The following is a 16,580-nucleotide window of genomic DNA, read 5'->3' on the forward strand; positions in this document are numbered from 1 at the left end:
AAAAAATCAAGATTCTATGAAAAAAATTTGTCTAGATATTTAATTTTTAATAAATTTTTTTAATGAAACGTTTTCTAACAATTGAACAAGCGCTTGCTCAACTTTTTGAAGAGGAACCAATTGAAGAAAGAGATATGGTTATAATTCCGCCAAACCCCTCTGCAGTTAGTGATGAAGAAGATTTCGATGAAAATGACTTAACAAATGTCGGATTTTTGCCTTCAGATACAGCTGGAGAATTGGAGATTCATAATTCAGTTGATGACGACCTTCCAGAACCATATTCTACAAGAAGCTATTCTCGAATTTCTCACAATTTAAAATGGAGAAAAACGGATGCAATATATTCTTTAAGCCCTTTCAATGAAGAAAAGGAAGATGTAATAAAACTTGAAAATGATTTACATGGTAAAAGTCCATCAGATATATTTTCTTTAATTTTCGACGAAGACTTATATTCCCTAATTGTAGAACAAAGTAATATTTATGCTAAACAAATGAATAGATCTAACATATGCATAACCATCCAAGATATTCAGAGATTTATTGGAATTCTATTATTTACTGGATATCATTCTCTCCCACAAGAAAGAATGTATTGGTCTAATGATAGCGATATTTCTATTTCAATAATCCGGGATACAATGACCCAATTACAATTTCGAAATATAATATCCATTTGGCAGACAATACTAAAATAGATATACATGATAGATTTTATAAAGTTAGGCCTTACATTAATATATTGACTAATAAATTTCAGCAATTCGGAATTTTCAAACATCATTTATCAATAGATGAACAGATGATACCATATCGAGGAAGACATTCTTGAAAATGTTCATAAAAGGAAAACCAATTAGATTCGGATACAAGTCTTGGATATTGGCTTCTTCCGATGGTTACGTTATCTCATTTGATATATATCAAGGAAAAAGCGAAAATAAATATGAATATGGATTAGGTGGAAATGTAATCATAAAATTATTAAAGGCATTGCAAAAACCAAATTATCATAAAATATATTTTGATAATTTCTTTACATCATTTAAACTCTTGTCAGACTTAAAACAAATGGGATATTTTGCAACTGGAACTGTGAGGGACAATAAAATAGAGCATTGCTCAGTTGAATCTATAAAGGTTGTAACAAAAAAAGAAAGAGGATATTATGATTATAGGTTTGAAAAATTAAACGAAATATTTGTAGTTCGTTGAAATGATAATTCGGTGGTGACCGTTGCATCGACATGCTACACTATCTCTTTGCTTTCTAATGTTTCAAGGTATTCTAAGAAAATATCTTCTAAAATAAAAATTCCTCAGCCAAATATGGTAACTGCTTATAACAAACACATGGGTGGAGTTGATCTATGTGATAATCTAATATCTACATATAGAATAAAAATAAGAGGAAAAAAATGGTGGTGGCCAATATTCACCAATTTTATTGATGTAGCTTTGGTAAATTCATGGAAAATCTGGAAATTCGTGAATAGAGATGACAAGAGTTTGCTTGCATTTAGACGAGAAGTTACTACTACCTCCTTCGAACGCCAGTAAAAATTGAAAAAAATTCAAGTACAGGTCACGCCAGCCAGTTTGCATTACAGTGTGAAAACCCTATTGATTCATCTGGACATTATTTATCCAAAATTATAGATGGAAAAAGACGAAGATGCAGATATTGCCATACGCACTCAAGATATATGTGCCAAACATGTCAAATCGCACTCCATATTAAATGTTTCAAGGATTTTCATAATATATAAACATTTTCTCGTTTTTATTATAAATTACAAAAAAAGAATAAAGATATTTGTTGTTTTTTGATCTTATAGTATTTTATATAATTTTTATCTTTTTTAACCTCTTAATGGTTAACGGTGCATATATGCACCAGGCTAGATTTTCTATTTAGGATTATTTTTTTTGGCTAATTTTTTTAGAATATCATAAGCATTAATCAATATAATTTGAAAAAATTGAGCATTTTTATCCACTAGAAAAATCTTGAACATTAATGGGTTAAAAAGCTAAAAACCGGTATTTTTATCGAACCTAAACCGCTAAAAAATTTCTAGCCGAACCTGAACCGAACCACTAGAATGCCTTTGAACCGGTTCGAATCTCATAATTTTATGATTATAAAATAATGTGTATGTTATTACTAGTCGGTCTAGAATTGGAGTGCTCCACTCGACATTTTCAAAATTTTTGAGTTAGAAGTGGATAATAACTTATTTATTCCTAATATATATAAAAATAAAAACTAGATTAAAAAATATTAATTTTTGCCAAAGTTATAGCTCTGTCAATTTTGCTCTATTTGCATATAACGAAGTAATTTTTGCTTCATATGCATGCCCTATCATATTATCTTATTTAATCACGTGTTGTATTTCCCTCCTTTTTTAATTTTTTGTTTTCCATATTGAATCGTATAATTTTCATTACATTTATCTCTATTCCTATTTTAATGTCGAGGTAAATTTTATATTATTACATATTATAAATTAAATATTTGAATTATTATGTATTAGTTTGTTAATATAATAAATTTCATTTTTTTTATTTAATCAAGCTGGCAATTTTTGATAATTTTGGATCTATTTTTATTTAATTTCCACCAGTCTAATGGATTTTTATTATTACAAATTGTGGCTTCATCCACATATTTGCTTATTTCTAAGTTATTATTGTTGTGACTAGGTTTAATATGATATATTTTATAAAACCCTTAATTTCTAGTTTTAAATAAACATGGAAAAAAAATCATGAAGCATTACCATAAAAACAGGGCTAAGAACCAACTCTCAAAATTTTACTGAATCCAAATTCTTTTTTTAAACTAGGAATTTATTAGGTGATGTAAATATAAAATTTATTTATTTAATCAAAATAATCTCTGGCAATTTTTGATAATTTTGGATATCTATTTTTATTTAATTTCCAACAGTCTAATGGATTTCTATTATTATAAATTGTGGCTTCATCCACATATTTGCTTATTTCTAAGTTATTATTGTTGTGACTAGGTTTAACCTGATATATTTTATAAAACCCTTAATTTCTAGTTTTAAATAAACATGGGAAAATAATCATAAAGCATAACCATAAAAACAGGGCTGGCAAAATTTTACTGAATTACCTTTCTCATAAAAGATTACATAAAATTAAATTTGATTAAATAATTGTTTAACATGTATCACAATTTTTTAATATTTCTAGAAGCATAGCAAATGAAAGAAAAAGACTAAGGGAATGTGGTGAGGCCTACATCAATATCAAAGGTAATTTGAAAAGAGCAAGGATGGTTCAGAATGATCATTTTAATAAATGTAGATTTCAGTGTCATCTAAAAGTTAATGAAGATCAGAGTAAAATTATTCATGAGGTGTTTTGGAGCTTAGCTGATGAAGCTAAAGGTTCTTTCTATAGCAAATTTATTGTTAGGACTCCATGTAAAAGAAGGATAAAAGATTCTTTAAATTATAAAAACTATTCATACTTATATTTTTTTGAAGTGGAGAATGTTAAAGTTAGAGTCTGCGAACAATTTTTTTTACAAACACTTGATATTAGTAATAAACGAATTAGTTATTTTTTTAAACATTTATACCAAAATACTGGAACTTATTTAGCTCCTAGAAAAGGTAAAAATACTAAAAAAGTTATTTCTGATCAAGATAAAGATTTCATCATCTATCACATAAACTCCATTCCAAAGGTCCATTCTCATTACAGGCGAAAAGATTCTTCCAAGGAATACTTTGATGGAAGTCTCAATTTTAAAATACTTTATGATCTATATTCTAAAAAATGTGATGAATTATCGAGAATTCCTGTTAAGGCGCATTATTATACAACAATATTTAAAAATAGTTTTAATATAGGATTTGCTAAACCAGTAAAAGATAGGTGCGATAAATGTGAGCGGTATTTAATTAATAAAGAATATATGAATGAAGAAGAGATTTGTAACTACAATAAGCACCATGACGATTATGTTGAGACGAGTATTGAAAGAGGTATGGACAGAATCATGCTAGATCAAAAAAATTTTAGTCATATCATTTGACCTTCAAAATGTCATAAACTTACCAAGATATGAGGTTGGATCTTCTTATTATAAAAGAAAATTATCTGTTTATAATGAAACTGCATATTGCAGTCAAGACAAACGTGGTTATTGTGCTATTTGGCATCAAGGCCAAACCGGAAGAACTGGTAATGACATAGCTTGCAGTGTGATAGCATTAGTAGATGCGATATTAAAAAAATTCCCAAATATCCATCATCTAATTCTGTGGGCTGATTCCTGTGTCGCCCAAAATAAAAATTCTATTATAATTTATGGTTTAAAACATTATTTAGCAAACACGACCAGTCAAATCGAAACAATACAAATCAAATATGGTGCTCCAGGCCATTCGATTTTACAAGAGGTAGATTCAATACATAGCCAAATAGAAAGATGCTTAAGAAAAAATGAGATCCATAGCCCTCTAACTCTTTATAGATTAATAAGAGGTACTAATCGCAAAAACCCATTTGAGGTAATTGAAATGACTTCAAATAATTATTTCGATTACCATTCTACTTCGAAAAAATTCAAATTTAACCACATACCGTTCACTAAATTAAAATCAATAAAAATTTCAAAAACGGAACCTTTTTATTTGCAATATAGATTATCGTTTAAATCTAATAATATGATTAAAGTGTCTATTTTAAAGGATTCAAAAACACGTAGGCCTAATTTTGACAAAGAATTAGTTACAACAAATTTTTCGCATATTAAATTGATCCCGAAAACGAATGGCAAAATAAACGATGAAACTAAAAAAGATATTAGATCAATGTTAAAGTTCATGCCCAGAGTTGATAGAGAATATATGGAAAATATTATTATTAAATATTAGATTTATTTTATATCCATTTTTATTAATTGTAAGAATAAATTAGAAAAAAAATTAAGATAAAGTGTTAATTTGGATAAAAAAAATGTAAATGGAGCATTTATAACATTTAAAAAAATCATAAAGTGTTATATTTGCTTCACTTGCATTTTGATTTTATCAAATAAATTTTATATTTAAATTTTTTGAGTTTTTAGGCTATAATTAATTAACAATATGATAAATTATCTCTGAAATTTTGAATTAAATTGAGCAATAAGTTTTTCCTATATTTGATTTTAAACTTTAATGTTTATTTTCTCATTTTAAACTTTTGCGCAAGTGGAGCACTCCAATTCTAGACCGACATTTGTAGAATATTTTTTTCACAATCAAAAAAAAAAATTCTATATTTAAATAAGAGCATGGCCGGGCGGACAAATAATTTTTATTTTGGGCTTTTTGACATATAAAAAAAATTCGTTCGGGATCAGGCTGGGCAAGACAAATTTTTATAAAAAAAATGGGCCTGACCAGGTTTGAAAAATTAGGCAAGATGCAGATCACTAATTCTCGGCAAAAAAAATTCTATCGTTAATTAATATGCATCATAACTTTTTTCAAATAATTTTCATTAAAAATAAAAGAAAATGAATTCAGTTTATCTTTCATCCCAAAATATTTCTGATATATCAGATAATACTGCTGTATCCGATTCTACAATTTTAATTTTGTTATAAGTAAATTCCAAAAAAATCACTACTGGTTTATTTATCGCAGTATCTTCTTTGCCCAATATAATATGCCTTTTATGTTTGTCTATAAATAAACTTGAAATAGCAATTTCTTGCTAAATTTATTTTTCACACTAATTTACAACATTATAACAAAACACTTGAAATATTTAAGGAAGATTTATATCCTTTCAATATGCTTTTCTTCGAAGGTTACCAATAAAATACTATTAAATTTTTTATATTTAATTATATGTTTGGTTTTTATGATGAACATTTTGATAAAATGTAATTGACATAAATCTTTAATAAGAAGATCAAGTTATGTGCGGCATATCCAAAGAATTCATTATATATTTTGCCTTAACAAGCTCCAGGCATTTTTAATATTCTTTGCATTATTGGTTATTAGTGAAATAATTTTTTTTTACTATCAATTTTTTCAATCGCCTAGATCAGCGCAGATGCAATTAATCACCAATGTTAGTACAAGATCCTCTGTCAATGGATTTAAATAAAATAAGTTTTAGCGTTGTAATTATGAAATTAATGATGGACCATGTGTTTGTCCAGCCATTGCTAATGCATAGTGTTGCTAAACGGCTCAATTTGAGCCGATTTTTAAACCGGCTAACTCGATAATTTATCCAGAAAAATATTCTGCAAGCCTAAAAAATTTGGTCATAGATGGCAAAAAGCGTTGGACATCTATTAGCGAAATCTTAAAGTTTAGGCAATATTTTTCCAGCTAAAATATTAAGTTAGCCGTTTTGAAAACCGGCTCAAATCGAGCCATTTAATAACACTACTAATGCGAGTAAAATCTTTCAAAGTATCTAATTTGTTGTTGATAATATTTGTCATCTTATAATCTAATAATTTGCTAATTGAGTATCCTGATAGAATTTTATAGACTGAGCGCATTAATTTGATAAAATATTTATTTTCTAATAATTGATAGGGGCAGCCATAGCCCTGTCGAGTTGTGTTTGGTTTTGTGAAGTTACAGTACCAACAAAATTTTGAATTTTAGATATGCCTGATACATTATTAAAATGATTGGTATTTTCCTTAAAAGTATTAAGAGTGGTTTTATTAGGAATACTGGAAACTGGTATACATACAATATCCTCATCAGTAGAATTATCAACTTCATTAAACTGTAAAACCTTTGTCATTTCTAATATGCTGAGTCTTTGTGGAATTTGGGAAATTATGTTAATTGACAATATTTGCATATTGGGATACATCCTTTCCTGTTATCAGCTGTATCTTGAATAAAATGTTTCCTGATGTTGGAAGTTTTCCAAGGCATCTGTAAAATATTACAATCATATTGAATTAAATTAAACAACAATAAATTATTATAATACCAGTTATATAGTATGATTATAATATTCTCATCCTTATATATCAAATTTAAATATACCATTAATTATTAATAATTCATATAGCATATTAATATTATGAATATATAATGTTTAACATTTTACCTTTGTACTTTTAAAATTATATCGTTGAGATTTGAAGAGTTGCACTAATAAAAAAAATAAGTTTAAATACTTTTGTGAATATATGCTGGAAACTAAAATAATCACGAGGAAAATAGAAATTAATTTAAAATTAATGATATAATAAATTAAAATTTTTAAAATAAATTATATTTATATAAGGGAAAATAAAAATTTCCAGAGGAATATTCCCGTTATTTTCTGGGAAGTTTCCTTACCTTTATGTTTATAAAAATGTAAGTATAAAAATTAGAAATTTTTAAAAATGCAAAGAAAAAATAAAAAAAAAATTTTAATTTATTTTTCCTGAATAAAAAAATTTATAATATAAATTTTAAATTTTTGATACCTAAAACCTTCCACATTGAAAAAGGGCAGGTCTTGGTTTGAGCAGTGATTTCAACCAAACGCTGTAAAAATTATAAACCCAAATTGAACCTAAACTCTGTTTATAAAATTTCCAAAACTTCAAACCAAACCTGATAATTTTTTAAAACCAAGTTCAGTGATTGTAAAAATATTAATAATTTAATGAGATTTTTTAATATTTCCAATTTCAGAAATCATTAAATATTACAGATATTACTTAATGATGAATAGAATTGTATGAAAAGGCATCACATTCATTTATAAGGTAGGATTAAACCCATATCCATGCCCATTTAATCTGATGATAATAGTTCGGATGAAATTATTGAAAAGGATGATTTAGAGAAATTGATACAACTTAAGGTAAGGTAAGAGAAAATACTTATAAGAAGGACTAACAATTGCAAAGAAAAGTATTGGAACAATAATTATTGAATTTGGCGATTTTAAAAGGTTGGATAAGAAGGAAAATATTTTGCATTTTTGAGAGTCTGCTAAGCTGCAGCACCCTGATGTATATATTTTCTCCAAAATCTTATTTGATATTCCTGCAACCTAAGTTGTTATAATATTTTCATATAAATATAATTAATATTAGCGTTGAAAGATCTTTTTCACATTTGAAATTCATCCTTTCACTATATGAATCTAGGTTGAGTGAACAACTCTTGGAAAATATTAATTTTTGTCTAGTTTATTAATTATGATTTAAATATATATTTATTTATCATTTCGAAAATTCCTAAATATGTGCTGAACCCAGAATTAAACCCAGGTTTAAAAATATTCTCCTGAATTGAACCCAAACCAAACAGTTAAAAAAAATTTCGTGTTCACATTCATGGGTTTTAGTATAGCAAAAACATGAGGGTTTGGGTGGGTTCACACCCCTGATATTTAATAAATAAAATTATATCTAGACTTTTTAATAAAAATGAGAACCTATAGATTTTTGGGCAATAAAGATCTATATACTCTTGATCTAGTAAAGAATTTTTATAACTCAGGTGCCATTTTAAAAAATTATAATAAAAAATGAAAGATCCTTTCTTAATATAAACAATAAAATGGGTAAGTTATTATTTTATAAAAAAATCTAAAACTATTCTATTTTATAAAAATAAATATATGCTCTTTTGAAATATTAAAATAATGTAAACAATATATAAATATATAAACATGAAATACAAAAAAACAATAAAATTAATGGTATAGGTCCAATCTAATATTTTTTAAAAATGCTAAATATTGGACCTATCTAATCCAATATTTAATATCAGTGCAGCTTAATGCTAATGTAATTTAAAAGAATATATTCAGCCATCTTACTTCTTAATATACATCTTAGAGTGAAAGTGGGAAGGAGTTTTGAAAAAATAGAACATGAAATTAAAATCTCATTAAAAATAACACATTAGTATTATCAGCATCACATTGTGAATTAATTTTTAATATCGTTAAATTTATGGATTGTAAAATACTTATATTAAAATGTAAATTTTAAACTGAAAGTAATTATTGTATACCAATAAAAAAATAAATTCTATTATAGCTTACTAATTTTCAGATCCATAAAAATACACACAATGAAATGGTTTTTTGTTGGCTTGAGATGGCTTTTTAATCTCTGCAGGGGCATCAACAATCTTATAATTGTGTTAAAGAAATAATCATAATTGATTAAATAGAAAATATAATTAATGTAGTTTAATTAAATATATTCAATACAAATAAATGATTTATCAAATGATTTGCAGTAAATTATATATACATCCATATAGCTTACATTCCCAGGCCATGGTGGAAATCCTTTCATTTTAGCCCTTGTAAATATAATAACATATAATTTTGATAAAATTCAATCATTATTTATTATTCTATTACGATCCATTCATTTGTGTATTTTACAGATAAATTATTTTAATTATTAATTTATTTTACTCACATCTTAATCTCATTTATAATTTGAATAAACTTGATTTTTAAAAAAATTAAACATATGGGTTAAAATATTATATTAATTCCCAAGAGTTAAAGAGTAAAAATACGTTAAAAAAAACTATAACATAATAAATATTCTGTTTTACCATACAAGATCTCCTTTACGAAATTTAGGCATTTTTAAGTTTTTTCAAAATGTTTTTCAAGATGATTAACTTATAATCCACTAAAAATTTAAATAATTGTTAACCCATACTTTCAGTTTCAAATCAAATAAGATTATATTATTAATTACTATACAGCATAATTGTTAATAAATTATTTCTTGAGAAACTAAAAAATTGTCTATAAAATTAGGAAATAAAGGTGAATTATCTGGCAAATAATATTTAGTTATTAATATTATTTGTTATCTAAAATATATATCTTTAAAAAATAAATTTTAAAATATATTTTTTTGAAATTAATCAAATGTTAGATGCTGAGCTCTATATAGCTAAAATCTATTTGATTTTATGAACACATGTACTGCAAAGCAACACATCTACTTCGTTGATACAACTCACACTCTATTAAAATTAAACCTGTGTGTGGGTTCCTTTACATCATAATTTACATGAGATAACATAAAATCATATCTAAATAATATGTAGGAATTTAGAGTCTCATCCCCCCCCTAGATTTATTTTTAGTATTACTCCCTAGCCACTAAAATTCTAATAACTACCCTTCATAGGCAGGCGCGTAATTCCCCCCCCCCCCATCGCAAATTTGACTATTTTCATAAATATCATTTTAAGCTAATAAAAATTTTACCCCAACCCCCCAGATTCCCCCCCCCCCCACCAATCAAAATTTTACAAATATTTGAATATCAATTTTCCAACATATTATTCAAAAATATTAATAAAATGGAAAAATATTTACTCAAAGAGATTGAAATCAAACGATAATATATAAATAAGGCTGAGCATGAAAAAAAGTAATGTGTCGTTAGCAGCGATATCATTATTGAATTCAATTGATCAATCAGAGTTTATCATTGCTGCTAGTTGCATCAATAAATTATTTTTAGCTCACTACTTTGTAGAAATTTACAAAAACCAAATTTAGATTTGGTTCAAGTTATTGATTTGGCGGAACATTGGAAAATATACATGAACAGGTAGATACAATAAGAATGAATGTAGATAAATATTCGTTGAATCGAAGGCTTAATTTTATGATATAATACTAATTAAACCTCGTCTAGCACCTAGGCCATTATTGAGATGAAAATAAATATTGGCTCAACTGAAGAATATTATAAAATATCCATTTTCATCCCATTCTTAGATACTTTTTTATAGCAAATAAAAGTACGGGTTTTAGATAAAAAACAAGTCTTTAGCAATCTTCAAGTTTTATTACCTAAAGATCCTTCTTCATTTTCTAATGCCACTATTGGTAAAATTAAATATTTAGAAAAATTTTATTCCTATGAGATTGATAATGAAATAAATTTAATCAGTGAATTCGAATTGTGGTATAAATATTTATACGTTTAGCTATTTTACCTGAGCATGCTATTGATGCGCTCAATCGGTGTAAAGAAACCTTGGCTCAATTTCCTAATATTTCGAAGTAGTTTTATATTCTTGCATGTTTGCCTATTACAACATGTACGAATGAAAGGACTTTTTCCAACTTGAGAAGGTTGAAAACATATTTACGAAGTACTGAATCTCGGCTAAATGGGTTAGCTCTGTTAAATATACACAGAGATTTGGTTCCAAAGACAAACGAAATAATTAAAAATCTTGTATTTGATAAGAAGTTAAAAAAAACTTGTTAATTTAATTATTTTCTAGTCAATATTTTTAACTACTATTAGTATTTTCAATAAAAAAAATTATATTCTACTTATATTGTATGAGAATTTAAGCTGAGGCTAGTTTTTAAAGCAAATTTAAAAAAAATGACATTACACTTTATTTCAACTTTACACATAAATAAACCTTTACATTTAAAAAAACTTTATTAAATATAATATACCTAACTTGAAATAATAAAAAAGAGGCTTGTAATATCCTATCCATAAGCACGAATTAGTAAACAATAGTTAAAAATAGAAATATAATTATTATTAAATTATTCATAATTTAATAGAATAGCTAAATAAGATCCGGCCGAACGCCGGGGGAAAGCTGGCCGATAGCCAGGTAGAAGGGGTTTGGAGGCGAAGTCCCCAAAAAATTTTTCCCCCCTATAAGAAAATCCTGGATACGCCATACCTTAGTCTATATATAGTCATAAAATATTTTTACAATATAGGAGGCTAATTTTAATAAAAAAATACAAATATTAAATATATTTTTATTAGTTTATATAAAATATAATAAATTACTTGTAAATACATTAATATAAAAGCATGGTAATAATTTATTCCAAACAAGTATAAGAAATTTATTTATAAAAAGTAAGTAGACAAATAGTTGATATTCCTCTATTATATAGAATTGGTTACAAAATACTAAGTAAAATTCCACTATTACAGACATATTTGACAGTTAGACAATATATTACAGTTAATATTTTAACAAATTTTACTAATCAATGCTCTTGATAATAAATATAGCAACAATTTGCATTCAATTTTAACGCCATCTATTTGTTTTAAATAAAAATAATATCTTTATTATAATTTTCCGATGTCCTCACTACGTCATCGCTTCATGTCATCGTAACGTTTTTTTATTTGTTGATTTTATTTATTTATTTTATACAAACAGATGATCCTATAACTTAAGTTTTCTATGCAAGTATTAAAACCAATTGTCAAAGTAATACATTATTTACTAAATATTACAAATTAAGAGTTAACTCATAGATTAATTGGTAAATCAGAGATTTCTCATTCATTAATTATAATTATAATATCTCTAAGCTTGGGAAAATTTTTTCAAAATTATTATGGGTTGGACTGGGCTTAAAAAATATTTCTCAAAATTAATATTGGCTTGGTTCTCAAAAATTATTAGGGATTGAAATGTGCTTGAGAAAATCTTTTTAAATTATTAAGATCTTGGATGCTTGGAAATTTTTTCCAAATATTGTAGGCTTGAACCTATATTGGGATTTTTTATTGTTAAATGTTAGTCTTATGTTAATATTTTTATAAAGAAATATATTTTACCCGTGGACTAATTGGTAAATCAGAGATTTCCCCTTCATTAATTATAAATTTAATATCTCTGGGCTTGGTTTCAAAATTATTATGGGTTGGACTGGACTGGGCTTAAAAAATATTTCTTATAATTAATATTGGCTTGGTTTTCAAAATTATTAAAGATTGAGGTGGGCTTGAGAAAATCTTTTTAAATTATTAAGATCTTGGATGCATGGAAATTTTTTCCAAATATTGTAGGCTTGAACCTATATTGGGATTTTTTAATGTATGTTAGTCTTATGTTAATATTTTTATAAAGAAATATCTTTTACCTGTAGACTAATTGGTAAATCAGAGATTTCCCCTTCATTAATTATAAATTTAATATCTCTGGTCTTGGGGAAAACTTTTTCAAAATTATTATGGGTTGGACTGGGCTTAAAAAATATATTTCATATTTATATTGGCTTGGTTTTCAAAATTATTAGGAATTGAGCTGGGCTTGAGAAATTTTTTTTAAATTATTAAGATCTTGAATACTTGGAAATTATTCCCAAATATTTGGGCTTGAACCTATATTGGGATTTTTTAATGTTAAATGTTAGTCTTATGATAATTTTATGTCTGATGAATATTTTGTCTAACTAACTGAAAAATATACAAAGTACATTATTAATATTTAACTAAATTAATATAACAATTTTTAGGATCCTACTTTTTTAAAAGTATACCATTTTGTCGAATCCACCATTGCTCCATTATCCCTGCTGATTATTTTGTATAACGCACAAAAAAATTCACATAGTACATTATTTTTATTATAAATAATTTTATATATGATTTTATAACTATTACAAAAAATCCAATATTTTTTTATAATTTAAATAAATATATATTATTTAAGCATCCTACGTATTTTTAAGGCTATCCATTTTCTCGGGTCGCTCAATATGTCCTTTTATCTCTGACGAAAATTTTGTCTAACTAACTGAAAAATATACAAAGTACATTTTTAATATTTAACTAAATTAATATAACAATTTTTAAGGATCCTACTTTTTTTAAAGTATACCATTTTGTCGGATCCACATTGCTCTATTATCCCTGCTGATTATTTTGTATAACACACAAAAAAATTTACATAGTACATTATTTTTATTATAAATAATTTTATATATGATTTTATATCTATTCCAAAAAATCGAATATTTTTTTATAATTTAAATAAATTTATATTATTTTAAGCATCCTATTTTTAAGGCCATCCATTTTCCCGGGCCGCACAATATGCCCTTTTATCTCTGATGAATATTTTGTCTAACTAACTGGAAAATATACAAAGTACATTTTTAATATTTAACTAAATTAATATAATAATTTTTAAGGATCCTACTTTTTTAAAAGTATACCATTTTGTCGGATCCACCATTGTATTATCCCTGCTGATTATTTTTATATAACGCATAAAATAATATACTTAGTACATTATTTTTATTATAAATAATTTTATATATGATTTTATATCTATTCCAAAAAATCGAATATTTTTTTATAATTTAAATAAATTTATATTATTTTAAGCATCCTACATATTTTTAAGGCTATCCATTTTGTCGGACCGCACATTATGCCCTTTTATCTCTGATGAATATTTTGTCTAACTGAAAATTATACAAAGTACATTTTTAAAATTTAACTAAATTAATATAACAATTTTTAAGGATCCTACTTTTTAAAAGCTTATCATTTTGTCGGATCCACCATTGCTCTATTATTCCTGCTGATTATTTTGTATAATGCTCAAAGAAATATACATAGTACATTATTTTTATTATTATTATTTTTATATATGATTTTATATCTATTCTAAAAATTATATATTATAATATTTATTTTTATTTAGGCCTATTCAAAAATAATTAGAATATTCGATTCGATTCGAATAATTCGAATCTAATCGAATAATTACGAATACGAATAATAAATTATTTGTTTTATCTGAATACGTATAATCATTTATTCGATTCGAATAAAACGAATTATTTGTAATATTTAATAAATTGTTTAATAAATCTAACATTGTCATTTCTATTTGTTGACCTGCCAATCCTGACAGGTGATGTGTTTGTGTTTATAAAAATTCTAGCACAAATTTAAAAATTTCTGAAGTGAAAATTTAAATTTTTATTTGCCACATTTTTTGAATCTCATAATAAATTATATTAAAAATTACACAAACCAGAGGTATATAAAAATATATTACATCTCTACAATAATTATTGTTAGCTGGCCTAATTATGTTAGAGGAGAATGCTTCTGATGAAATTATGATTGATGTTGAAGATGAGAAAATTTCCTCACAAAAGAGAGCAATCATATGGGATCAATATCAAATCGTTAAAGACGGTGAAAAGACTGCTTGCTATCATTGCAAGAGTATTATAAAATGTAAAGGCAAAACAACATCTCCTCTTATTAATCATTATAATAGGTTTCATTCACACTTTAGTAAAAAGTCTACACCAAATTCTTCAAAAAAAAAAATTTTAAGAATAATTTATTAAAATTATTTATAAATAATAATATACCTTTTAAAATTATTGATTCAAATTATTTTAAAAATTGTATAAGTGATCTTGTTGTTCTGTAAAATCAATATGCTACAATACTCTTAAATTGCTGTATAATACATTTGCAGAAAAAGAACAGTTGGTAAAGGAAATAATATCTAAAAATAAAAGTCAGATTAATTTTTCATCTGACATTTGGACTAGCCCACACATCCTTTTTTAGGGCTAACAGCCCATTTTATTGATAATTTTAAAATAAATAACATAATTTTGGATGTCAGTCCAATAAGTGTTGCGTAATCGGCTAATTTTAGCCGACTAAAAACGGCTTAGCCGAGATTTTAGGTGGAAAAATCGGCTAAGCCTAATTAGGTATAGCCTAAAAATCGGCTAAGCCTAAAAATTAACTAAGCCTAAAAATGGGCTAAGCCTAAAAATTGGCTAAAATAAATTAGTCAAAATTCTGCATAGTAAAATAATTTATTTTATTTATATTTAATGTAAATATTTTATTATTATCAAAAATAAACATGATATGATTTAATATTTTTTATTTATATTTTGAAATGAAAATAAATTTATTTATTTGATGTTTTTTTAATAAAAAAAATAATATGCTGCTATATTGTAAAAATGTAATATTCTTTATAATATAATTTATTAGTGATTTTCACAATCTTCTTTGTAAATACATCTTTTATTGAGGAATTATATTGTAAATTTTATTAGATAAATAAACAATCTTTTAGGTGAAATCTTTTATCATTTTTTTAAAATTATCTATTTATTATTAAATGAGGTGGATTTTATGAAACTTTTTTGATGTTATTTTATATGATCTTTTTAAGGATAATATTTTAATGTGACAATTGTCATAATCGTTCTTTTATAAGTTTTTTGAATTTTTTTGAAGAAAGTATGTTAAAATAAGTATTAATAACATGTGTAAATACAAATTTAGTGAAGATGTACCAATGAAAAGTGACAATTGTCATAATAGTCAATTTTAAAGTTTTTTAAATTTTTTTGACGAAAATTTGTTAAAATAAGTATTAATAACATGTGTAAATATAAATTTAGTGAAGATGTACCAATGAAAAGTGACAATTGTCATAATAGTCAATTTTAAAGTTTTTTAAATTTTTTTGACGAAAATTTGTTAAAATAAGTATTAATAACATGTGTAAATATAAATTTAGTGAAGATGTACCAATGAAAAGTGACAATTGTCATAATCGTTATTTTTAAAGTTTTTTGAATTTTATTGACAAAGATATTTTAAAATAAGTATTGATAACATGTTTAAATAAAAATTTAGTGAAGATGTACTATAGATAAGCGACAATTGTCATAATCGTTATTTTTAAAGTTTTTTGATTTTTTTTGACGAAAATAGTTAACTTGCA

General features: G+C 25.2%; 1 protein-coding gene across 2 annotated transcripts in view; it reads right to left on the bottom strand.

The window, feature by feature from the left end:
• The window catches only part of LOC135922335 (cytokine-like nuclear factor N-PAC), a 78,376-nt gene extending 68,673 nt beyond the window's left edge, over window positions 1-9,703 (bottom strand). For both annotated transcript variants that reach the window (XM_065456719.1, XM_065456720.1), the window contains exons 1-3: window positions 9,603-9,703; window positions 9,302-9,338; window positions 9,073-9,161 (exon numbers count right to left, since the gene is read on the bottom strand). In XM_065456719.1, coding sequence (XP_065312791.1) covers window positions 9,073-9,161; window positions 9,302-9,338; window positions 9,603-9,634 — 158 coding nt within the window. In that variant the 5' untranslated portion in view covers window positions 9,635-9,703. The remainder of the gene's footprint in view (window positions 1-9,072; window positions 9,162-9,301; window positions 9,339-9,602) is intronic.
• Between the last annotated feature and the right edge of the window lie 6,877 nt (window positions 9,704-16,580).

This window comes from Gordionus sp. m RMFG-2023, chromosome 1 (assembly GCF_954871325.1).
Source record: "Gordionus sp. m RMFG-2023 chromosome 1, tfGorSpeb1-WG-v2, whole genome shotgun sequence".
Classification (NCBI taxonomy): domain Eukaryota; kingdom Metazoa; phylum Nematomorpha; class Gordioida; order Chordodea; family Parachordodidae; genus Gordionus; species Gordionus sp. m RMFG-2023.